The 27187-nt window shown below is 42.9% G+C and overlaps 1 protein-coding gene across 3 annotated transcripts in view; it reads right to left on the bottom strand.

Moving 5' to 3' along the window:
- TLE1 (TLE family member 1, transcriptional corepressor) overlaps positions 1-27187 on the bottom strand; it is an 85472-nt gene that overhangs the window by 19536 nt on the left and 38749 nt on the right. For 2 of the 3 annotated variants that reach the window (XM_036261320.1, XM_036261319.1), the window contains exons 7-14: positions 23184-23388; positions 22435-22451; positions 10028-10144; positions 6761-6814; positions 5847-5999; positions 4210-4354; positions 2809-2999; positions 1411-1487 (exon numbers count right to left, since the gene is read on the bottom strand). In XM_036261320.1, coding sequence (XP_036117213.1) covers positions 1411-1487; positions 2809-2999; positions 4210-4354; positions 5847-5999; positions 6761-6814; positions 10028-10144; positions 22435-22451; positions 23184-23388 — 959 coding nt within the window. The remainder of the gene's footprint in view (positions 1-1410; positions 1488-2808; positions 3000-4209; positions 4355-5846; positions 6000-6760; positions 6815-10027; positions 10145-22434; positions 22452-23183; positions 23389-27187) is intronic. The other variant, XM_036261321.1, reaches the window with a different exon arrangement.

The following is a 27187-nucleotide window of genomic DNA, read 5'->3' as shown; positions in this document are numbered from 1 at the left end:
GATTCATCAGTGACTATTGATTATTGCCTTTTATTACATTACTTGTTAGCCCTTTATCCACTCACCAGTCAGCAGAGTACACACAGCTACCCTGCCAGCAAACACATCTAAGGAAAACCTATTGCGCTCTGGCCATCCCAGGCTGGACGCAGGGCGGCGCACCCAAGGCAACACATGACTCAGTAGTTCCTGGGCATTTCATCGGAAGGAATCTACCAGCTAACTAAGCATTTGCAACACTGCTCCACTCCCGGTCCTGCTCTTCTCTGGGCCTAGGTGTCGCTTTAAACTCTCAACACCTCTACTAGTTCCTGCTGTAGAGAAAAGCCTCATTTCATCATCAATCAAATTACTATGAAATAAATATTATAATGCATAAAAAGTGGAAGGGTAGAAATCTGTTTTCCTACAAGCAGGTGATGGGAACAAAGAGTTCCATCCTCATGCTCCTAGTTTAGCTAACGAGGCTCCAATAAAAATCACACAAGGGTGACCAGGTAGTTGAATAGGCCACTCAAAAAATGCAATAATGTTTGCTTCCAACTGTATGTGTCCCTCGTAAATACACAAAGGTAGAGGGTAGCAAAAACAAACTGAAGGCCTATGACATGTACCTCTGTTTAGAAAAATCAACAAAATTGGACCAGGCTTTCTGCCATCTTCTATCCCAGAGAAAGGCAGAGGACCTGCTGGGACATAAGACATATTTCAATTTTGCTTTGTAAAAAAATGGAGAACTTTAGGAATTCTTTGAACTCCCATTTCTAATTACTGCTAACATTATGGAAAACAAGCAATTTCAAGTGACTCTGGAGGGGTAACCAAAAAGGCTTTCAAATCAGAATGTGCCTTGTCCTTTAAACCTACCTTTCCTCCCCACACAACACCCTGCCTTTTGTAATCCTGGGCCCCTCGGGAGTCAGCCTACCCTTTACACAACTCTCATTTCCACCAAAATCAGAGAAAGGCAGCACTGAGCTGCGTAAAGAGACAACATGTTTCAGATTTCTGAGATTTCAAGAGTTCGTGCCAGCTTACTGCCCACAACACAGTCCTGCTGAAAATCCCCCGCAGTTACCCTCTAACCACATGGCAGAGCAGAGCAGCTTTCTGAAGAAGGGTCAGGGGAAGAGGGCCAACCACCCCTGGTTCTTGCATCGCTCCTCACTCTGTCTCCAACAGTTTCTCTCCAGAAATAACTGAATGCATGAGCTCACCCACAGTGAGAAGACAGAGGCATGACACCTACAAGGTGCCTATTTATAGAAAGTGTTAACACTCCTCAGGAAAAGACACTAGAAATCTCCTTGGAAACGCCCAGGCCTGTGCTCCCTTTGGAATTCTAGTCTGCTAATACCCATGACTAAGTAACCGCCTTGAAAATAAAACTGAGGAGTTGGAGGTACTTACGGTTTCCCCCCAGGGATTCCTGCCAGGTTGGGAGGGATCGTGGGTACTCGCATGTGAGGAGGAGGATCAAAACCAACCTGGAAACAAAATAAGGCATCGCTGACTCAGTTTACACAGGGGAGGCACTTGGTGAACATCTCCACAGACTACAGACTTCTCCCCGGAAACTCACAGATCCCCAAAGAGACATAAACAGAACAGTGACATGTGCTAGCATTTTCCAAAAAAGATATGTAATATGAGAAGTAACAGAATCACCTCTAACTACTATGAGACACACTTGTTTCTGGGGAGGTGGAATCAGTGGAATCTTCTGTGCACTGAGAACCAGCCTCCCATGGTCAATACTTCCTGTGGACTGAGGATGTTCTGCCTCATCCCAGTGAGGACACAGATCAGTCTGTCATCTCAGTCAGCATGTCTCAACCTCGACACTATCGATGTTTTGGGACAGACAGTTCTCTGTAGGGGGCTGTCCTGGAGGAGGCAGGGTGTTTAGCAGCCTCCTGGACTTGGCCTAAGTGCCAATCACATCCCCCATTTGTGATCATGAAAGTACCTCCAGACGTTACAAATGCCCCGGGGAGGCAAAACCGCCCCCAGTTTCATACCACTGGTTAAGTTAATCCTCAAGGATTCATACGTGATTTTGTGCCCTTTAATGACAGTACCTAGTCCCTCAACTACCCACTTTGCTTTAAACTACCCTGCCCTCCACGGCACCACCTATTAGGGCAACATAAGGGAAGAGTCAACAAATGAGAAATGCATAGGACATACTGCAAACAACCAAGAGGAAATGTTTACCGACTTCTGTTTGCTATGGGCTATCATCTACCTCCTCTTCCTGAGGCAGTCAAGGGCTACACATTCAATTTTACCCTTCACGTGCACTTCGGTATCTCCTGGTCAAAAATGAGGCTATTTGCAGTGACAGAGGGACCACCGTCCCATAGGTCCAGTCCCTTTCTGTGCTTCTGCTGGTTACACTTAAGCCATGCTATTGGGTTTAAAAAATAATATATGCATGGAAAGAGAAAGTTACAGCTTCTCAAATATTTTTCCCTAAGAATTAAAGAGAAAAAGAAAACAAATGAAAAGGCTTCTGTGAGCTACTTGAGTCATTTCATCACATTCCAAAAAAAAAAAAAAAATCTACTTTGGTGGGAGAAAGCCAGATGTCCCCTGAACCACTAAAGGAGCTTCTCCACACTGCCTTTTTTCATCCACAAAAACAGTAAAGCAAAAAGTGTCTGGTCGTAACTGAGGGAAGCGGCATGTGGATGAAGGCGAACAAGGTGAAGGAGGGCATAGCAAGGACAACGGGTCTTTGTTTCCCAGGTGGGGGGGCTGCCACCCTGCCCCCCACCCCGGCCCACCACGCTCCCAGTCACCTACCATGGGGGAGCGCCCATAGGCCACCACCGCAGCGGCAGCGGCGGCCGCACTCATCTGTGGGGACATGTTGTGGAGGCTGGCGTAGGCGGCACCAGGGCTGGTCAGCTCACCGTTCATGCCTGCATGGGGCACCATCCCGAACGGGGCAGGGTATGGGCCAGGCACCGCCAGGGGTGTCCTCAGGCCGGCCGCTACAAAGAAGCAAAGCCACACATAACTCAGAGGGCCGCTCAGGTCCAGCCTGGCTGGCCATCCCAGGACTGCTTTCAGTGCCACTCATGCGGGGGAAGGAGAAGGGAGGGAGGCTGGGGATGGTTAATCACCCCAATTCATACACAAGACCCCTTCTCCCCCAGAGAGGAGTTCATCTCCACACACTCCCTCCTTGGTAGTACTGAAACCAGGGGAAAAGAGTAGCATTGCTGCACCCAATTCACACCAGGCAAACTGAGGCAGACACTGCCTGTTCACCTGACGTAACCTCAAAAGAAGGTGTTTTTGATCAAATCCAAGATTTTTCCTTCCGTCCGAACCTTGTCCGAACCTTCCATTCCCTGGGACCAATCCAAATGAAAACCCGACCCTGGATTTATGTAAACCAAAGCACAGGTTTATAGGGTATATTCTGGTGCCTATTTTCCTTTGAGCCTTGGGTGTTACTTTTTTCCTTTCTCTGTGAGGAAGATCAAGTTGAAGGTTACGAGTTTATTCACGGGCTGGAGTCTCAGTGAAATTATCCCAATTTCTTTTTTTTTAAATCTGTTTTTATTGATTTGAGGAGAAAGGAAGGGAGAGACAGAAATATCAATGTGAGAGAAGCATCCATCAGCTGCCTCCTGCAGGCCCCTCACTGGGGATCAAGCCCGCAACCCGGGCATGTGCCCTGACCAGAGCTCAAAACAGGACCTCTCCGTCCATGAAACAATACTCAGTCCACTGATCCACACCAGCCAGACAAAACTCCCCCAATTCTCCTGAAGGAGAGATCCCGGATTCCGACGGACGGGCTGGAAACTAGCTGATTACATAAGCAAGAAGCAACTTGGGCTGGCCAAACAGGTTATTTCAGTCAGTGTTACTGAACTCTAGACACACAATACTAGTTTGGGAAGAAGCTTACATTCAGGATAATTATCAAAAACGTTATTGAAGTCCCAGGATTTGGATTATTTGCAAATAAAAGTCAAATGTAAACAGCTAGATATCGAATAGGGTGCAGCTGCTAAAACCCAAGGATGAACATCTGTGTCCTATCAGGGCTTTGCAGAGACAGGAAGGGGGGACACAGGCAGTAAGTACACTTCGTGTTCGTGGGGGAAACTTCGTCACAACGTGAACAGACGACGGATCAAGCTGGGAAAGGAAAAACAAAACAAAGCACAATAAGAGGTGATGCTCTACCCGCTTGGTTAACGAGGGGGTCCATGGCTGGAGGCTTGCCGAGGCCTGGACGGAGTCCTGGAGTGGCGCTGGTGCCCGGCGTTGGCATGTCGCTCCGAGGCGTCGGTGTGCTGGATTTCAGAACAGGCGTGCTGGCTTTTTCATGCTGGTATCATTAGACAAATTAAATGAGTATTATTTTTAATCCAAGCCATATTACACAATTTATCACATCAGCAGCTGGGACACTGGGCACCTTCTAGCTACTCCCTCAGCCAATTTTCATAAATCCACACGATGTTGACAGCATTAACTTGTGAGCGAGAAATGCTGACCTTTCCTCTTCCTGCCAGAATTAAAACTCCAGCTAGAGACACAGAACACGATCACACTTCTTCCTCCGCAAATTTTATTTTTAAAAGTATTTTTCCATCAGGCTTGTGGACTTTGGATCTAGGCCAAGTTAGAAGGATGACCGTCCAGAGAAAAGCTCCTGGTCACTCAGAAACAAATGCGCAGTCACCAAGAATGTCAGAGAGAAGACCCCTTTTCTAATCTTGCCTTTGGTGCCTGTGGGAGTGATACTAATGGTGAGACAGTGGGTCCCTGACTTTATGAGACGCAAACAGCATCCCAGAGGCAAAAGCCCTCGACCAGTCCCATCACTGTGTCTGAGAGATGTGCCTAAAATGAACGGATGGCTCTTTGGAGTTAAGCATCACTGCCCGCTTGCCTATATAACTAGTGCGGACCATTAGTGCAGAAGCCAGAACAATAACAGGGTTATAGGGCATCTTCTTTTGCCTCTCAACCTTTCACATCCTTTAAATCGGTCTGACAAGCGCTATGGCGCAGTAGCAAAGAACATGGGATAGAAAGAGACCCAGCTCTGTCTGGCTTTGGGTCTGATGGGCTGCATAAACCGGCAAGTTCCCAGGCTTCCCTCCCCATCAGTGAAACGGCACAAGGAGTACAGACACTGTGTGAGGATTAACTGCAGGGCTGTTACGGCTGTTATTGTGAGTTAAGAGAAGACACACTCCACAGTGTTGGCCGAGTGACTGACAGCATGAACGGGCTCCACATCCACCCCCTTCTCGAGTTCCAGGCTTCCCCCAGTGCCACCCATCTACATCACCAAACTGACCAGCAACCTAATCACAACATGCCCCGACAGGATGGTTCAGTGTAAAACCAGGTAAAATGGACAGCTTAAGAAAACGAGGACTTCCCTGGCCAGTTTTGCTCAGCGGTTGGAGCGTCGGCCTACGGACCAGAGTCCCGGGTTCGGTTCCCGCTAAGGGCACGTACCCCCCCCCCCACCAAAAAAGAAAGAAAACGAGGACTTCTCAGGACCTAGAAGGTTTCAACTATTTGCTAACTGGACGTTTCAGAGAGCCTGTGCAAGGAACATATCCCCCAAGTAAGAAGGTGATGGACATGGACGCTCTCTCTGATCACGGTCCGAGACAGAAAACTGAGAGGGGAAGAGTAACGCTGTTATGGAGCAAAGAGCAGAAGAATGAGTGTCAATTTCAAACAATTAAAAATATAATTCTCAATCAGTAAAAACCCCACATTTCAAACACTTTAGGGTCCTCTGGTCCACAAAGAAAACTAATCTACTAAACAGGCGAGTGAGGGTTCTCACTACCTACCAAGCTCATTTCTTTGGATTTCAAAGAAGTGGAACTTCCCGAGGAGGCTGTGGACGCAGGGCTGCTAGAAGCATCTTTCTTCAGCAGGCGGGTCTTGTCGATGCCGTTTTCCCTGGGCGAGTGGGTGGGGCTTGCTCTTGGAGAAGAAGGGTCCTCAACAAGCATAAGCAAAGTGTCCATGATTTTGCTTACGAGGGACAGCTCCTTCCCTTACACACTCTTATTTCCACACTAACTCCTGACCAGTGTGCTCAGTGGTTAGAGCATTGGCCCGTGGACCCAAAGGGTCACGGGTTCAATTCCTGGTCACGGGGATGTACCTGGGCTGCATATTCAATCCCCCGCCCAGATGGGAGGCAACCAATCTATGTCTCTCTCTCTCACATGGATGTTTCTCTCTCTCTCCCCCTCCCTTCCCCCCCTTCCACTCTCTCTAAAAATCAGTGGAAAAAATATCCTTGGGTGAGGATTGAAAAATAGAATAGCATAGCATAGCATAGAATAAAATAAAATGTAAAGGAAATGCTGAAAGTCCTTTAGATTCAAGGGACCCGAGGGTATGGGTACTAACACTGTTCTAATTAAAAGGATGGTATTTGCAGACACACCCAATCAGACACCATAAAGGGGGGAAATCCAGGGGCCAGCACATCCCTCCTGTTCAAATACTTTGCCTAGAGGGCACAGGAAGGAAATGAGCACAGAGACCCAACTTAGGACACCCGGAATGACCAGGGAATCAGACTCTTTAGAGGAAACAGACGTTCCGAGTCGGTTAAAACATTACTGCTCCATCCTAGACAACTGTTAAATGCTTGATGTGTGAAAGGTGCCAGAAACCCAAACACTGTGGGCTCCCCTTCCTTTTCTCACAAGTCACTCTGAACATAAAGTCTGATCAAGAGTATAGTTACCTCATTAGACACATCCACAACTAAATTGTCATCGCTTTTGTCACCATCGCTGTCCTGGGAAAAAAAAAAGTTTTAAGCCACTTGTTAAAGATTTGAGGCTCAGTTAAATGTCTCTAGGTATTGGTATCAGGCAGACTAAAAGCCACCTGGGACATGCCTACAGGCTCCTTTCCAGACTGCCAGCCCTAGTAATGAATCCCCCTTCTCCCCTTCCTATCTGACCTGAGGCTACACAAAGCCCTAGGCAGGAATTCTGTGGCAACAGCATAACAGTTATATAATCACAGCCCGCAGCTTGGCACATAGTATGGGTTCAATAAATGTTTGCGAGCTGAATCTCCTTTATGATCTGAAACCTGCATTAGGTCAGAAGCCTCTTCCCATCGGATTTCAAATTAAGAACAGAATCTCATGTCCCTGCTTTTATGTGCATCACCTTGAAGACAACCAACAAATCGTATACTCGTAGACAGTTCAGAGTTATAATGACCAACTCAAACCATGTTCCCATGGGGTGACTAATTACTGCAAAAAAATAAAATTAAAGCAAATAAACACCTAAAAACAACAAAACTAGTTAATGGCTGGAATAACATACCAAGATCTGACCCCATGTTAAGAAGAAACCTCTTTATCAATCAGCTGGGAATATTTCTGAAGAGATGGAAGGAAGACAAGATGCAATATCTAGAGGGCACCATCAGCAGGGAGAAGTGCTCATTGTCTCTTCATAAAGCCATAAAATTTAGTAGTCAGAGGAAACTCCGAGGTTGCATTGACTTTGACAAGGCTTCAGAAAAGCTGTCCAATTTAATGTGATCACTCCTACAAGTTTGAGGCAGGCTGAAAAGGCTACTTACTTTCTCAGCCAAAAAGTCTGACGTCGATGAGCATAATGAAAAAGCAGGCTATCGCAATGGGTCCTATAATTCTCAAAAAAAAAAAGTAGGACTGCAGTTTATAATCTAAACAGCCCTTTTAATGATGTCCTTGTCAATTAAGAATACACAAGTAATGTTTCAGAAATATTAGTACAGTGCAAATATTACCCACATTGGCCTTCTGTGGGATACAAGTCAAGGCTGAAAAGTTACCCTCAATGTGAAAGTCATCTTAAATGTTTTCTCTAACCATACCTAGAGCATTGCATGTGGGAGACCTAATTAACTTGCTTCAATAATGTGTCAGGGGTGGGAAACATCCGGCCCTTGAATGTAAGGCCCTAGAAATCAACACCAGCTAACATCACACGCCTCACCAAATTAGCCTGATGAAATACAGCAGGCTAATCTTTAAGTTGATAATTTTGTATAGCCAGTGAATGATGTTATAAATATCCAAATAGCCCTCAGCAGGAAAAGAGGTTCCCCACCCCTGCTTTTCATAAAGATGCCATGCAATTCACTAGTAACATAAAATTACAACCAATAAGAAAGCCCAGGTAATTCAAAATAGTCCATTAAAAGAAATATTTTCATGTAATAAAAGAAAATATCAATACTAAAGAAAATTTGCTTTTGCTTAGTTAAGCCCACAAACAAGCATAAATGTTTTCAGGTATGCAGAACCCGAAGATGGTACAGTGAAAATATAAACAACAGAACTTTGAAGTGAGTCCCTAAGTATTCTGCAATTTAAATCTCAGCTTTGTATTGAATCTTTCTGCAAAGATTCACAGTACAGTATGCCCATTATGGGTCGGAGGCCTTTGCCTCAGATTCTTCAACATCACCTCAATACATCACCCTCAACCACTTATACAACTAGACATACACGCATGTTACAAAACAGTCACACAGAGCTATGGATTGTAGCTTACTATAGTAGCTCACTTACTATTAAATACTATACATAAGCAGAGCAACTTGGAATTGTGTTGACAAATTTCCAAATGTCTGCACATCATGGACTTAGCTGAATAGCTGATGCTGTACTGAAAAGTACCTGCACGGGACACTGGCTCTGGGCAAAAGATTAGGGGCAAACATTGTTTGTGAAAAGGCTTGGGTTGGGGAGAACCAAAAACCAGCCTTCTTAGAATATTATTATAATGCAAAGTGTAGAGCAATTCAAAGAACCTCTGACAAATATCCACCCTAAGCCCTGGATTTGGGAATCCAAGCAGAGTGATTAAGAGATGGATTCTGGAGTCAGACTGCCTCCAGGCTCAGCCACTAACTCTGACCTTGGGAAAATCACTTACAAGGTCTGTGGCTTCAGTTTGTTTATAAAATGGAGGTGATGGTACCAAACTCACAGGGTTGTTTTAAGGGTTAAAGAAAATAATCCTTATAAAAGCACCCAGTAGCTGACACTAACTTGAGTCGCTGCTCAAAAAATGTTAGCCATTGTTAGCTACAGGCTTGAGCCAGCTAGCAGGAGGCGGAGGCCAGGCCTAGGGTGTACATCCTGCACCCCAGTCAGCCAGAGGGGAACTTCTTCCTCCAGGAGCAGTAGGAAGTGGCCCGATTCAGCTTTCTATTCTCCCACTATTCCTCAGAATGTGTTCATTCTGAAATAGACAGTCAGGATTACAAGGAAACTCCAAGTTAATCTGTCAGCTGCAATGTTTATGATGCCAAAAACAGAGCCAAGGGCCATTTGGCTTGGTGTGCTCTCCATGTGAATGCGGTTTTAGCCAGACCTGAGTCAACAGTCCTCACTCCACCCACCACCATGTGAGCTCACCTGCAGGATCTAGACTAGATGCCTTCAATGCTTCTTCCATTTTTAGCACTAAATTGCTGTGGAAGAGGATGGTTTCTGCCTGAAGACCTGATATGAGCTTGAACATACTATCAGAATAGCATTCAAAAAGGTATTTTGTGACACCATAAATCTTACCCTGACCATTTTAGCAGCATAGGCTCAGGACAAAATGAAAATGCAGGCCTTTGTTCAAAACTTGAGGACTTGAAGATGGCTGAGAGCAGAGGATTAAAACCAAGGGTGAGACAGGGTCCTTTTCCAAGCAGGGCTCTATGCAATTGCACAGACTGCACACCCATGAAGCCAGCCCTGCATTCTTGTATTCCTGCTTTAGAGTAACTCAGGTAGAAAGTCTAGAATTTAATACAGAACCTGGCAGAAGGACAATTTACAGCTCTACAGGGAAATAAAATCCTACAGCATAAGAATCTATCCTCTTTATGGTATTATTTTAAGAGAAGTGGATTATCACTAAGATCTTGGAGTATGTTTGTATACTCACTTAGAAAATAAGCAAGCAAGCAACAAATATTATTTCCAAGTCCTTTATTTACTTACATAGTGGCTGGAGTCCTTATCATCCACCTTTCTTTTTTTGATGTCATTGGAAAACTCAGGCCCATTTCTGCGTTTATCTGTTCCTCTTAGACTGTCTGGGACCAAGAGGGAATTACTCTGCAAGACAAAAAAATTAATCAAAGAATTCTTCCCAGGTCTCCTTGTACACATAAAGACCCAACCTGAATGTGATAGCTGTTTTAGACAGATGATACCTACACATGGCCTTTCATTCCACTTAATTCATCTCATCTTTAGACTAGATGGCAAACATTTATAGAACTTTAAGCACTTAAAAGGGAGACCCTGACTATGCAATCAAAGCATCCTTCAGGCCCTACTCACTTAAAATGTTCTGTTCTGTTAACTATTAAGAGAAACAGGAGCTTGCTGTTTATATGTGGACGTGTTTTTATTCTTTCCCACTGCAACTTCCTGGTCAATAACATGAATGGCCTATGTGCAGAATCTGAGGTTATTCTATTAGACTTATTCATGGCTGCAAGTCAGTGTGTGCAACTCTAAAAAAAAAAAAAAAAAAAATGCGAAGAGAATAGATGGGATTAACAGCATGGTTTCCTAAAAGACAAATCAACACTGTCCATAGCAATAATGAAAAAACTCCTCTGAATTCCCTTTAATTTATTGTTGAAAATAAGATTTGATGTTCCTCACCAAAAGCACCGAAATTTAGGACCCAGAGTGAATCTTCACTGGCCAGGCCAGTTCCCACACACAAAAGCAGAAATAAGGACTAATCTTTTCCACAAACCACACAGGACACTTTCATTCGCATGTGCTGAGTGAGAGCTGTTGACCCAAAGAAAAGAGGCATTTTAGATATTTGGGGGTCACATGACCTGATCTGACAGCCCGTCAATTCCCATCTCCTCTCGGGCTAAGCCCGGAACATGTTACAATGAGTTATTTTAAGTGCAGGATTAGCATATGCAAGGGGGAAATTTGTTCAGTGATGTGTTACAACCTTGAACAATGCTGAATGAGCTGTGCAGAAACCTCCTTTCACAAAGCACAGATACCCCAATTTCTGAAAGATGTTAGAGAACTAAGAGGAGGGTGCCCAGGGCCAACAGACAATTATGTTACCTTTCTCTGCCACAATTCGACAGAGAAGGGTCTGAGGACCACCTTTGCTAGACCACCTCCAAGGCCATTGTATCTACCAGGAGCCAATTGTTTGCGCACATTTTTAACCACAGCGGGTATCCCTTCCTAGCTAGCCTGCAGTCATCAGCCAGGTGGCTGGCCCTCAAGGTTCCCCAGTGACAACTGTGGATCCCACCACAGGGGCATCCACAGCTCAACCACATGCAGGAAAAAATAAAAACTGGAAACCAGAAGGCACTCTGAAGCCTCTTTGCCCACTTCAGGGGCTGACTCTGACATGAGCTGAGCTTTTCATTCATGACTGTTCAAGCTACACAAATGCCAGGAGGCTTCATAAAAACAATGGAAGAACCAATGCAATTCAATAGAGAAGCTCAGAGTAATGTCTTTAGCACAGAGTGGGGGGGCTGAAAGGTGAGCTGGCTGAATCCCTGAACTAATTACCTTGGTAAATGTCTGCTAAAAAATTAACCCCTCGAACCTAGATCCACCTGACAAGATGCAGACTTACTAAAAGTTCTGCAACGTGCAAACACACACTCAGAAAACTGAGCCACGGAGGGCAGTAGCAGCTTGTACTTAAGTAAAAAAAAAAATGTCCAAATACACCTGTGTTATACATTATATCAGACCCAAAGTCTCCTCTTCCAGACTCTGAGCAGATACATTTAAGGGCAGGGCTGTATCCAATTTACATCTGGCCAAGTGCCCAGAACCCCAGAGTTAGTCTCCGCTGGCTTAACGTCTGCCATCAGTGTGTCACCTTCATAGCCCTTCTGCTGTACCTACCACTGGGCGTCCAAACCACTCAGCCACTCAGAGACAGCTCTGAATAATCTCATTTTTTTTAATGTCAAGTGGCAATGCAAACATAAAAGTAAACATCACTTCTGTTAGAAACAATACAATTTTTGTTGGAAACAATGCATTCCTATGGCTGGACCTATAATTATGTCAAGTTCTGAGGCCTCCCGTCTACTTATTAGAAGTTACTACTGTACCGTAATTCCTACTTGAGCAGCTTAAATGAGGCCTGCCATCTGAATGAGTTTTTGAAAAATCTCTGAAAAGTTACTCTAAATTTAGACAAGGCTAGTAATTAGCACCCCTGCTTATCTGAAAATTGGCTGCATTCAAATGCGGACTTAGACAAGTTACAAAACAAAACATCTCATCATACCTTTGGTTCTGTAAAACTGATTCAAAACAAGGGAGTGGAGCGTGAAGGCTGGAAAGGCCTAGAGCCGGTTAGCAGCCAGGGGGGCTCCTGGCTCCTGCTGCAGCCCCGCCAAAAACGGACAGCTTCCTTTTACCCTTGTCCCCATGAGCTCAGTTTTCTGCGTGTAATTGCCCGACATCCTCCCAGCTCTGACACTGCCTTCATTGTTGTTCTTGATTTAAGCAAACAGTTTCAGTCTAATGAACTTCACATCAGCAACAATAATTTTTTGGTTAACTACTGCCTAGGTGACATCAAGCTTTCTGGTTCCTTCATATGCTCCCCAGGAACCCAACCAAAAGTGCGTTCATGGGTATTACTGGATGTCTCATGATACCATAAGTCTTTTCCTCTCGTGGTGTGTTTTCCCCCATGTACCTTCTAATGGCTCAGAGGTGATATAGAGTCATTTTGATGGTCATTATGAGCAGTTTTACATATTTTAAGAATAAAGAGATTATACCCAGGTACTGACTTAATATCCTTTAGATATTTCAAAATTTAGGGCTCTATCTCTATTTATTAGATTTGGACTAGGTTAAGGTACAATCACATTTCACATTGACATTATTTAATCAATATTTAAGAAGAGACCATAGCAAAAGAATGAAACCGAGGCTGCTTCGTTTTATTATTTTAAAAGTTGTGCATTCTAAACACAGAAGATAATTAGAATCAAATCTCTGACAAGGCCAAAGCAACCTTACCAGACATATTGTTCACCCCCTCGTCCCCTCATTTTATTGGGAGGATGCCCAGAGAGGGGAGGCGATTTTTCTCAAGTCAAGAAGCTCTTCCCATTGAGTCAAAGTGCCACTCCCAGAAGAGTGATTTTTAAACTCAATGTATGTACTTGAATACTTGTACCCAAATACTTGGCCAAAAAAACACTTATCACTTACAAGTTACCCTGGCTCCTTAGCCTATGAAGCTTAATTAAATTTCTACTGGACAGAATAATGCCTAATATATGTTGCATGCTTTCTGTTCCCCCTCCTAACCACACACACACACACACACACATACACACCCTCTAATTCACTTGGTTGTTTTTCCACAATCCCAAAAATGTGAACATAGAAATTTTAAAATGAACATTTCACAGCCTACTTTAGAAAGACCTAAAAATAGTGTCAAATTCCGACATTTGCATCCATGAGTCCTACCATTATAACCCAACATTCATACAAAAAAAGAAATCAGCAGAGAACAAAATAGTCCAGGTAACCACAGCACCAGTTTCACATGGTGGCAATCATGGCCAATAGTAACCCCACAGACCTATTTACCACCACATACCTCTCTTCACAGAGTCTGTTTTGAAAGATTTTAATGTGCCAAACATCATTCATCAAGTACAATTCATTTTTCCAATATTTATTTGCCAAATTTAATCGTGAATCAGAATTTTTCTGATCAGCGTGAGAACTTATGTTACCACACTGACCAATATATTCTAATTCTAGCCAAGAAACTCAAAGTTTTATTTCACCTTATAGCTGGTAAAATTTAAATATCTGCCAGAATTTTTCAATTACTTTAATTATCAGCAGACTTCTACTACAAATGTCCTGAAGGCTGGGATTTTCAGACTGCATATATGTTTTCTTTTGCTTTAAACTTCTGTTAAGAACCAAAAACAAACAAACAAACAATCACCTTATTTACCTGATGTCTTCTACAAGAACTCAAAATAGGAGTTTTATTCAGCCTAGGGGGGTATTTAAATCTGAGCAAATCAAGATCTGAAAACCCATTATGATTTCAAAATAAACTAAAATTCTAAAACCATGATGATGTGAAATGAGAAAGGGGAGCCCATCTGACCCGTCTCTATAGGAAAATGAAGCCCCTGGAAAATTTAGTACCAGAGACAGAAAGAGGGTCCAGAAGACCTATTTGCCCAACTGGCATGACTTTCTCTCCGTTTTATGTGGGAACTACACATGAAATGACTAGATGAGGTGCAAGAATAGAGAGAACATGCTCCACAAGGGAGACCTCTCCCAAGTAAGGAAAAGTTGTGGTTCTCTGAGAATATAAAATCCCAGTGAACCTGTTCGTTGGCAGCAAGGAGACTGTTCGCTGTGACCAAGATCTGCTTCCTGAGGGTCACTTCTGCACTCACAGTGATGTCATGGTTAAGGGCACCAGTGAGGGCAAACAAAGGTGCTCCTCAGAGAGAAGAAAGAGTAGCAGACTTTCCAACATTAGAACCCGTGTGCACTCCTTGAGCGGTCAAATCCAGCGCAGCTTCCTAACCAGGTCAACCATGTTTTGTGAAAACATACACCAGGAACATTCTCTGGTATTGTTCAATGGAATCAAGTTAACTAAATAGTTAGTTGATCGTGGGTTCGAACTTAGTAGGTAGAAGTAGACAATATATTCTCTTAAATTGAAGCAAAGGTAAACAAACATCCAAATGCAATTACTAAACCGTACCTTCACGTAAGAACTTACCACATAAGTAGAAGAGTCTGTTGAACCTAAGAGCGTTCAGTCACATCAAAAGAAAACATCGAGATTTGGATTTTATGTTTGTTACCTTTCTTCTGACCATTCCAGACGATGTTGTTTCTATTTCAAGCTCTGATTATCCACTCAAGACTAAGATAGAGACACCAAGCTGCTTCAATATGCATAAAACCAGTCTTCAGAGTCTTATTCCAAGAATTTTACTTTTCTTTCAGCAGTTTAACAGTAACACTTGCTCGTGTATGCTGAGATATTTTGGAAGGTAAACTCCAGAAAAGATGAAAGAAGGCAAGTTTAATGAAATGTTGCACAGTCAGTGCTATGGACCTCGTGTTACAAAGCCACCATATAGCCCTCATTTACTCTGAGACCTCAAACAACTCTTCTGCCACACAAATTTCAACCTAGAGCCACCAGCAGCAAATCTGAAAGGCAAAACTGTTCATGGATACAGCAAAAGCTAGACAGGTTTCCCTAATGCGAAAATAATGTACATTATTCAAATGGATTTTTTAGCTGCCATGTTGATTCCCCTAGGGAGCGTTCTCCTCCCCGCAGGAAAAGTGTTTGTGTCAGAGGTACAGACTGGAAACTCCTGACACCTCATTTATCCTCAGTTGCACCGAGGCGGTGGGGACCTAATTTGCTAGCACACTCTACACTGACAATTAACTTCTCGGTGAACATTAAAACAATTAGGTAACGACGCACCCCATCACATCTGTGTGCCGTCTCCACCGACACCTGGTACCAATTAAGTCATCACCCTACGCTATCCTTTTTGCTGCAGTCCAATTGGTCATTCACATATTCCGCCTGACATTTCAACAAATGTATTTTTTGCCCACAAAACTAACGAGATCCCCACTTGTCAATGGGGAAAAGGGGAAGAAAGCGGAGAAGTGTGGAAATGTGTCCACTTGGCAACCACATCACATATTAGAAGCTGGGTGTGAAGCAGGTCTAAGAGTATACATCTATTTTTCATAGCTAAAAATGGGAAAGGACCAGTGCGTTCTTGCACCTTGATCTAGGAACTCGGTGCTGTCGCATGCAGAAGGGGGACTAAGTCAGGAGGACCCTCGGAAAAGAATGTGGCCATGTAGGAGACACACAAACCCGGGGGTATTTGGGGTAGATAAGGTATTAAACCGCCAGAGGCCTTAGGCATCACCCTTAACGCCCCCAGCGTGCCCTTCCACCCACCTTCTCCAGGTAAAGCAAAATAAAATTAGTAAGAACTTTTGAGCTGACAATATAATCATTTAAAAACAATTTTTAAGTGAACTCAAGATACCTCCATTTCCCTAATCAGGACCCTGGTCAAAGCAAAAATCAAATCTGTCTTTCAAGCCTTTTTTAAAAGCACATTTTTGAAGAGCTACATAGGGGTTATTGTCCCTCTTCTTCCTCCAGCCCCTGATGAGATCCTTTCTAATGCAAGACAAGGCCCTGAGACTAGAAAGCACCAGGTCAGGCCCTGACTGAGTTACCTGGGTACCCAATAGCTCTTACATCCACCCTCCTTATCTGTAAGTCGGGAGGCGTAGAATTTGTTGTCTACTACATTAAAGAGGAAATGAAAAGATAATGGGGACAAAATGAAAATAAAATTTAGGAAAACCTGCTCCAAATGGCAGGCGTCAGTTATCTAATTACAGAACACAAACTAAGTCTAAAAAAGGTTTTGGAGGAAGAAGAGTATCTCGTGTTTGGTTTTTTTAGAGAAAGATGCCCCCTATTCACTGTAATCACAGTGAGATACAACCTAACATTTCCTCAGTCACATGGGCTCCGATATCCACCTGGTTGAGATATGGCGTCCACAATAAGACACCTCCGCCTGTGACAGATACATACTCCTAACCACCTAGAAACAGCGGGGGCTTTCCTTTCTTTAGGGGTTTACCCTCCTCACGACAGTGGTGCCGGTTTGCCCAGAAGATCCATTTTTTTAAGCACATGGTTTTAAATTCTGTCAAAAGGAAAATCGGCTAAGGCAACTGCTTACGAAAACTTCAGTGTTTTCCCTTATGTTTAAATACTGGCATTTTAGGGATGCGTCTCAGTTTTATCCTTTATTTCCAGGCCATTCCTTGACATGTACCAGGTCAAGATAAAGCCATAAACATTTAGATGAAAATAGTCCATGCCTACATTTGACGAATCTGATTATCATGAGACTGGCCAAGTTCATGAGAAGCTGAGATCAGTTCATGGTCCCAACATGGTAACACCAGTAACTGCCACCCTGTCACAGGGGCCCTCATCTCCACCGTCTCACCCACTGTATTTTACAAAGGAAACGAAACCACAAGTCACTTCGTTGAGCATGACAAATAATGCATTTTTTCCCATTAGCAGGTCCTCAGGGGGAGGACATTCCTAAAGGCTTGCTAGTTATGTCTGATGACTTGCTGTTTCTGGTTCCCAAACCCTCACCCTGTGAGGCAGCCACTGTGAGGTTTGCTGTGCAGTCAGAATTCCATGGAAGCCTGCCTTGTCCAAAACAGGTGTTCTTTCTATCTCGCCCACCCCCATGCTGCCACAATCCTGAAGAGCCACTGGAGATACTGTGATTGGTCAGAAGACCAACAATACAGTTTTCCCAATGAAAGCCCTATGCTCTCCAGTCATTTTTAAGAAAAAGTGAAGTGATGGGTGGTGCTGAACTAGGATCTGGTCCTGCCCTACCTCGGCCAATTAACTAGGCAAGTATAACTAGAGAAAAACAAAATGCAGTCATCCCTCGTTTATTGCGGTTAATCTGTTCCACTCTAGCGGTTGCACCTGGGGTGCTAGAATACACCACGGTAGGTGTTAGGCCTACAGTCCATACGTACGGTAATTTTAATTGTAATTGTTATACAGGAGTGTATAATTGACTCAGACAACCGAGCACGAGCTGTATCGTTTTCACTGTCTCAATCAACTTTTTTTTTTCCTTTGGTACGTGCCCCTAGCGGGAACCGAGCCTGGGACTCTCTGGTCCGCAGGCTGATGTTCCAACCGCTGAGCCAAATCGGCCAGGGCTCGATCAACTTTTTAATAAATATATTTGAAAAAAACTCAATACAGTGAAGCCGCAAAGTCGAAGTGTGAAGTGGCAAGGGATGACTGTAAAGACACCTTACATTATATACAGTAATTGTTGTCATAAGCGCTTTGAAAAAAAGTTCTAAATATGATCCCGATGATTTTAGAAGCCAGTTGCAGGAGTGACAACACAGTCCCTCTGAGACAGGATCTAGTTCTCAAGTGCCCTTAACTGAGCAAATGTATGACCAGAGGCACCCAACCTCCTTGAGCTTGGTTCTTATCGGTAAAATGATGACTGCACTGTTTCGATCTCTAATGTAAGTGAATAGTACCTAGACTTTTATGGACCAGGAATCCCTTTTGAGAATTTGATGAAAGTTTTCTCTCCCCAGAATCATGTGAAAGAGCCCTGACCCAGAACAATCTGCATAATTTTTAGAGGGTTCAAGAACCTTCTCAGGCCCATCTATGAACCCTAAGTCCACAGACCCCCTGTGCCCTACAGTCTCCCCAATCCCTCCACCCCTTTTTCCAAATGTTCCAATGAGTGATCACATGCTTCAGGAATTTCAGTGTTGTCACTGAAACAAATATCTGACTGTGACTTTAAAAGACAACACTGCAAAATGGCAACACGTATATGCAGCATCTCAAACAGTGCTGGGCAGTCAGTGCTCAGCAAATATTTGTTAAACTGATGAGGATTTAAACACATATTCTATTCCATTTTCTTAAAAGCCATACAACTCTTAGTCAACTCTCTATTTCCAGGTCTTTCAAGCAGACTTATTTAAATAATACTCCCTTTGGCCAAAATGTAATGCAATTCATCCCTAATTGAAATGCCTAAGGTTTTTATTACTACTGAAGAAATAAAGGCCTTTGTTAGGTCATTTCATATTTCTTTGTTTTTTGCAAATTAGAAAAACACTAGTCAAATCTTAATTTATAAACAACAAATAGCAAAATAAACATCTTAGAAGTTACTGGTTTTATCATTCATCCCTTTCAGAAAGAAGCGACTTAAAAATTGTGTCCATGTTTTCACCCCGTTCTTAGTGTCTTCACTTCCTGGTTTCACACTAAAACAGGTTACATTAAGGCTCACTTGTTTTCCTACCATAAAACCTTAAAACTAGCAAATGGAATAATTTTCTCACTAAAAATAAGCTAACACGACCTATGAACCTGTTTTAGACTTACAGATACAAACCCATACATACCCACATTCCCTCTGGATCTACTAAGTTCTTGGTTTCTGCACTTAATATAAATAATGTGTGTTCACTATAGAAAGAAGAACAGGGACATGTAAGACTATAGACAAGTCTGGAATTTTTCAGAACTCCTTAGTCTTCTGGGAGTTCTCAGATTTTAATTTAAGGGTATAAAAAATCCTGAGCCCTGGCCAGTTTGGCTCAGCCATTAAGAGCGTCAGCCTGCAGACCGAAGGGTTGCAGGTTTGATTCCGGTCAAGGGCACATACCTGGGTTGCAGGTTCGATTCCCGACCCGAGTTGGGGTCATGCAGGAGGCAACCAATTGTTGGTGTATCTTTTTCACATAGATGTCTCTCTCTCTGTCCCTCCCTTCCACTCTCTTAAAAAAAAAAATCCTGAAACCATAAGGTTTGAAAACTTCTGCCCTGTAGCAACCACTCTTAACCCCTCACTTGATGAAAAGAAACAAGAGCATTACAGAGCAATCAGCTGACTTTATCTGCCAAGTAAAATTCAACTTCATGATCCAAACCACTTTAGTGAAGAGATAAGTACTATCATATTTTAGGCACTGATAGTACATATCATCTTATTACCCATTGCTTCTCATATTCAATTTTACACAAAGTTTGAAGAGCTACTATATAACTGCAGCAAAATCCCACTTACATGAACAGCAAACAGCTTAATTCCTCTCTATAGACTGAATAAAATGTGTTACAAATTAGTGCAGTTTTCCCATTTTATATCATCACCTATAGTTTTCTGTAACAATTAGGTAGGAAACACAGTACATATTCTGAAAATATTCTGAAATTGTGATTACAACTTGTCAAAAATTGGGCGTGAAAAAGGAAACATACAAATAACACATTAAGTAGCCATTTATTTTATACTGTTTTACAGACTCCTTTATGCAATGTATCCACATTTTGACTTGAACTTCACTGACTGCTAACTCAACATGGAGACTTAAAAGTAATCCACAGTTGCCTGAAATTCAGGAACTATTTTGTCCTTCTTTAAGGATGTAACTCATCATTCTTCCTTCATCCCACACTCACTTCCACAATGGACTAAGTTGTTTACATTTTTTCAGCCAAAAATAAAATAGATTATTAGATACATTCAGAAATACACAAAGAGGTCTAGGAAATGCTGCTACTAGCTTAAGCATGCAAACCTCTCCTCATTCCTGCTACTCGCTGGCATTTCATGGAGCTACATACACCACGGTATCCCTCCTACAATTGCCTAGAACTTTTGTGAAACTTTCTAGTCTCTCTTTTTTAGGGTTTTGGTCACCTCTCTCCTTGGTTCCTTTAGAAAGGTCTTGTGGTATGTGTGTATACCAAACTACAAATGCATTTCCTACATTACCTTACATATAGTAAATACTCAATAAATAAAATATTCAGTGATTTAAGGTGAAACCATAGTACTGAGAATAAAAGTTAAAGTCCCAAACCTAGAATAAGTTCAATAAATTAAAACATGCATCAAACTAAAGGACATGGGCTCTCTCAGTATTTTCTGCTATCTGTTCCCTGGTCCAGGATTAGGGATTTTAATTTAACACTCTATTGAATGAACATGGCAGAAAAGATGATAATCTGCAGGGACACAAACAGCAAAACATAAAGGTCACCTCCATAAATCAGTCTGTTTACTTAGGTGTGTACTTTGAGGAGAATATTTTATTCCCCAGTCATAACTTTTTCTCCCCCAACATTTTCCAGAGAAAACTTGTAGTACCAGAATTCTAAACCTAGCTACCCCATCCCTTCACCATTATCCATTCCCCCAAAATATCCCGATACACCAAGTATTCCAAGGTCCGTCTCAAAGAGAATTTTTGAAGCCACTACTATTCGCCCTGGCTGGTATGGCTGGTTGGGCATCATCCCATCCAACAAAAGGTTGCTGGTTGCTGGTCACAGCACATGCCCTGGTTATAGGCTGGATCCCCAGTGGGGAGTGTGCGGGAGGCAGTCGATAGGTGTTTCGTTCTCACATCAATGTTTCTCTCTCTCTCCACCCCCCCTTCCTCTCTCTCTAAAGATCAATTAAAATTAAAAATAAATAAATAAATACAACCCTGGCCGGTTTGGCTTAGTGGTTAAAGCGTCGGCCTGCAGTCCGGAGAGACCCAGGTTCGGTTCCTGCTAAGGGAACGTACCTCAATTGCAGTTTGTCCCCGACCCTACTTGGGTCATGCCGGTGGCAACCACTCGATGTGTCCCTTTCACGTCAATGTTTCTCTCTCTCTCTCTCCCTCCCACACTATCTGAACAAAAAATGGAAAAATGGCTTCGGTGAGGATAAAAAAAAAAAAAATACATCACACACACAAAGTCAATACTATTCTACACAGAAAAGGGAGGGGGGAAAAGTACACTTTCCAGAATGAAAAGAATTACATATCTTCCTTCCAAACCCAGAGCAGACAAGTCATCAGAATGATTTAAAAGTTCAGTATCCCATTTTTTCCCCTACCAGTTAGATTTAAGATGGTCAAAATACTGCCATGTTCAAAAAATAAATAAAAGGGAGGAAAGGAGGCAAAAAAAACCCTGTAAGTTATCATACCAGAACAGGGGCCAATTTCTCACTCTATGTGATCACAACATTTGAGAGATGCATTGTAGACACAGACCTCCCCACACAGCTAACTGGTGATATGCGTACAGATCGTCATGTAAAATGGGTTAAGATTTAGACTGGTGAAAAGATGAGCTCTCCAAGCAACAGAACCCCTGTTCACTGAATTTCCTTATTTTTAAGAACTTATTATATGCTCAATTCTTTGGTCTAAAATAAATTTAAGTTCAAGTTCACACTACAAGGACAATTATGAAAAGAAAACTAGATATGGAAACCTAGCAACTAAGATACATTTGCAGAGGATAATAAATGGTTCAGATAGAAATAACACATTACTAACCAATTTCACATGTGGATTATGACCTCTTGCCTGTAAAACTGATTTCAGATAAAAAATAGTCTTTTAAACTACAGGCAACCCAGACTCAAAATGTAATGGGAAATATATTTTTAAGTGGGTCTGGAACACATATAGATCACAGCAAACAGATCTGCCCCAAAATCATGTTGCTCTCATCTAACAAAAGTTTTATAAAAATACCGGAGTGGGGGTGGGGGGCACAGAAAGAATAGCCATAGTTTTAAAATAAAAATAAAAAACCTGGTCACTGCGAGAGACAGGGGAGAATGTGCGTGTCTGTGCCTGTGTTTAAGAAAGACAGTTGGGATGCACTGCGGGAAGGGGGTGTGTTCATGTGTGGCAAGCGTTAGAGTACTTACTGTGCCGGGTTCTCTGTCTGCTCCCGAGGTTACCAAGAAACGCACAGACATGCCCGTTCAGACACAGAGGCAAGAACAGAAATAAAAAAAGGGGGGGATAATTAGAACACAAGCCCCAAACAGTTTTAAAAATGGCTTTTATTTATATAAGTCATTGCACATTCCTAATACAGTGATTTCCTGAAAATTACAGTATTTTGTAAACATAAGATTTACAGTTTAACCATACACAAAGCCTATTTTTTATTTCTTGACAGAATAAATTACTTTTCTTCAAAAAATTAGTCAAGTGCAATTTTGCCCAATATTTAACGCATACTAGAATTAAAGCCTATGAAGCTAAGCAGTAACAGATGCAATTATCAAACCTCTCATTTGAACACATTCACTTTCAGATTTAACTTCTTATTTCGCCCCATTTAACAACATTACTTTCTTTGAAAATTACCCAATTAAGCAGTTAACAGTTTTCCATAATATGGTACAGGCCACTGGCATTAACTAGGCAGTTGCCAAGATGTCAAGATGCCTGCAATCTAAAGAGATCGAGAAATCTACAGATGCCCAACGCTAAGCCCTGAGAACTTCCAGGGTGAACTGTATTTCAGTGGCCAAGCTTTGCGACAGTTCCTCTTAGCTCATTGTTTGCTCTCTGAATGGGTTGGGGCTTTCTTTAGCGGTGCACACAACTTTGCAGCACTGTAAGAGTGTGAGGACAAAGTCCTAATCTGGCTTGCCCGGCCTCTCACCTCTGTGGTGCTCTGCATCATGGTGCTTCTTGTCATCTTTTATTGCCAAGTGAGACTGCCCACTCAGAGCACTAGACAGCGCCAGAAGGCCGGCACTGCCGCCCAGGGGCGGGATTCCAGGTGGCTGAAGTCCTGAAGGGTGAGGCGTTAGGGGAACTGGGGGTCCGTGGCCATGGGAAAGATGCTGAGCTTGCAACTGCTGCTGCTGTTGGTGGTGGCGAGGGAGGAGGAGGAGGAGGAGGAAGGAAAAGAGGTGGAAGAGGTGGTGGTGGTGGTGGTGGCAGCGGTGGCGGCATCCAGGAAAAAGTAGACATGACATGAGAGGATGGAGGAAAACAGAACACGAGGGTGACATACACAGAAGGGAGCAAAGAGGGAGACAGAGGGAGAAAAAGAGGGAAAAAAGGTGATTAGCATTTTCAGTTCATCAAAAGCTTTTACCTGATAAGATACAATCTTCCCAAAATATAATCCCTCAGATCTATACTGTTGCTTTCTGTGTATTATCATCAGCAAACCTGACTAAGCTAGTAAGCAACTCACATCTTAGTTAATTCCATCTCTAAGTGCCTCAAGTATGTTACTGAATCTAAGATGCCAAAGACTCAAGATTCATCCTGATTTCAGAAAGGTTAAAATTGGGGAAGCACAGATATGCTTCTACAGTATAGTAACTGAGTAGTCATCAGTTATTAAGCGACTGCATTTCACCCCGACATTCTTGCATTAACTTACCACAATGTTATGATGAAACAAAACCAAACTACTATCTTTAATAAACAGAACTCAGAAAACAGGAAGACCCAGCATTTCTTATGCCCCCTCCCCGCTCCCCCCCCCCCAGGCACTGTGTGTCCTTATTTCATTAAAGCCCTCACTGCGAGTAGGTACTGACATTCCCATTTCACAGAAGGAGTCAAGGCTCAAAGCACTGAGAAAACTGCAGAGGTTCTCCCAGCAGGCAGGAGGGGAGTGGAGTCAACACAGGAATGACCCTTATGGCTCACTGGTCACTGAGGCCCCACATTCAGAAGGAGGGCTGAGGGGGCCATGCATGCGACAGACAGAAGAAACCATAGTTAAGATGAAGCTCTGTTTATCCCTTGTACTTCCTCTGAGCTCCATGCCCCAGATCAAGTCCTTCAATGTCAAAAGGAAAACACTCACACCAGTCCTATGGGGCAACCACAGACACCCAAGTCCCCATTCTCAAATGCCCCTGCCCCTATCACTAACCATTCCAGAGATTATAAATCTCTTCACATTAAAAAGTATCATCACTCTCATATATTACATTTAAGAGCATGTTGTAGAAGTGGAAAAGTATCTAAGGAATGGCCCTTGTACCATAAATCTGGCCACATCTCAGCTGTCCAACATAAAACTCGTTTTTGATGAGACAGTAAAAACGATTAAAGCTCAATTTCTAAGGTGTAATGTTAGGAAATTCTTAAGATTCTGATTTGTGCTCACTTCCCTGGGACTCAATTACTCGTTTTATTTATTATCCCCTTGCGTGTACTGAATATATTAAATCTTCACACCAGATCTTCAGTAATTTCCACCCAGACTACTGATCTTTAATTGAATACTAAACATGTTCCCGCCCTCAAGAGTAAGAGAAAACAGCATCTTAAAAGCAGAAATCACTGTCTACAATCATTTTACAGTAAATCTTCAACTACTACTAGCATCTTTTTAAAAATCTTTAGGAGCCAATGTTCTCTTTAAACCTCCACTCCTTCAAAGAGAGCACAGTCCTAATTAGAGGGAAATTGGAAAAGGGGGCAAAATCCGAGAGGACAGCATTAACAGCATTCTTGGAAAGTATTTATAAACTATTCGTTCGCCATTTGAGATCATAATAACAATTCCCTTAGGTACAAAATCACCTTCCTGTCATCCCGAAGACACTAATTCTTGCTCTGTCACCTTTTAAGAGCGCGGCAATAGCAAGACATAAAACTGAAGAAGCTGGCAGTGGCGTCAAGGTCCGCTAGGCATGCTCATTAGCACTTAATTAGGAACTAGACACCTGCCATAAGAAATGTGCTTGGAGAAGGATGAGGACCAGGTCTGCCCTACCAGCAATTACTATCATTACTTGGAGAATAAGAGCTATGTCCGGCTTCTGGGGGAAATGCAGTGATGCATACACAAGCAAGAGCAGTGGGGTAATTAAGCACGGCACTGATTAGAAGAAGATGAGAGAGGCTAAGCAGATGGGGAAGCAGTTAACTACAGGACACCACCCTACCACCGCTCCCTGCACGTCCCCACTCCCCAAAAACCCTAGAATCGAGTCACCAAAAGTCGATTTCAGAGGTGAGTTTTTAAGTCAGAGCAAAGGTGACATTTGGATACGCAAGGAGGAAGCAGATTTTCTGCCAAACCCAAGTTAGCTTTTATAAAAATGAACTGGAAAGTATTATCTAATATATTATTGAAAATAAAAGTTAGCTTACATAACAAAGGGGCTCTGCCACAGCTGTGGAGCAGACCTCGTGGTGAAACCCACCAGTCAGGCTAACTACTCCGTGGGGATGTCTAAGAGCCCAACTGTCCATGGGCAACTCCGCCCCCACCCACCTCTGCTCTAAGCTTTACCCTTGAAGAAGGGGCTCACTGTCCATTACTAGAAGCAACTGGGTTCTTCCATCCTTAACCTGGTCATGTTTCAGAGCTTCTTCTATTGTATTTTGTTCTTAGCAAAATCCTATCAAAATGGAAGGCGCACTAGTCAACAACAAGATGGATCAGCTATTGAAGATACTGTAGACCCAGGAAACACAGATAATCACTCTCTGTAAGTTCCCAGATAATACTTCAGAGCTCAGATCATACCTGAGGCGGGGAGGGTGGGCATCAGGGCTCCCATTTCATAGGTGACAGAGTAGCTGGCCTTGGGGCTCATAGCAGCCTGAGCGATGAATGCAAACCTTTTGTTCCCTAGAAAAACATTTCTCCTGGGACCAGCAGCCTAGTCTTGTCACAAAAGACCTCACATTCCTCTCCTTTCCCAGGTAATGAGAAGCTCAAGGGCATGCAATACTGCAAGCTTACCACTGGACATTCACCTGGGAAAAAAACCCCACCTACACCATGAAGACTCAGCAGTGACAGATGCGACTTTGTTCCTAGGTTGACAACTCAGGAGTGCCAACTCTCCAGTCCCCATTTCCAACACCCGTCCCACATCTGAAAAAGGAGGATATCTTTTGCTCCAGCTCTCTTCCAAGGAAGCTTATAACGAGGAATCAAGCCTAAACAGAGAGAGCTCTGGCTTCTCTCAGAACAAGCTGCTTAACAGACAAGAGGTGTTGTTTCTAAGGCAAAACATTTATCAAAAGAAATAAAGGGCCATCATCCTGGAGAGTGAAACAATTAACTCTGAAAGGGCAGTCCACCTGACCCACGTGTCCTTGGAAAACATTTTTCTCCACAAGGCTTACCTGAGACAGGCAATCTAGTACCCATCACCTTCACCAAAAGAAAAACCATGGATGCTACTTAAAAATATGTTTTGAAATGAAAGAATTACTGACACTGCTATACAGCCAGAAAAACCTCAAAATTCAAACCAACACAAACCACCAGGGGTTCTGCCAATTAGGGGAATGTACAGGCATCAGTCCTGCATAGATCCAAACCTGAACAGATCATCGGGGAAACTATGTTTCTCAACACGATAGCAAGAGTGGGAAAATTCACCCTCTATTAGTTTACACTAATTTGTAAAGTTTTGTCTTAAGTTAATGCTTACAGACTTATACAGCAAAGAACACACAAGCAAAACAGCTAATAAGTCTATCAGAAAAGGCATTTTTGATGAGCAATGGTGGTTTTTATCAATACAGTTGGTTACTCAAGCTATCAACAAGCTAGACCAGTGGGTTCTCAAACAGAGCAATTTTGACACCCCATTTTCCCCACCCCAAGGACATTTGGCAATGTCTATCGACATTTATGGTTATCACACTGGGGATAAAATGCTACTGGCATTT

The sequence above is a fragment of the Molossus molossus genome, unplaced genomic scaffold (assembly GCF_014108415.1).
Source record: "Molossus molossus isolate mMolMol1 unplaced genomic scaffold, mMolMol1.p scaffold_m16_p_14, whole genome shotgun sequence".
Lineage (NCBI taxonomy): Eukaryota > Metazoa > Chordata > Mammalia > Chiroptera > Molossidae > Molossus > Molossus molossus.
The sequence above is the reverse complement of the archived record's forward strand: the minus strand, read 5'-3'. Positions and strand labels throughout refer to the sequence as shown.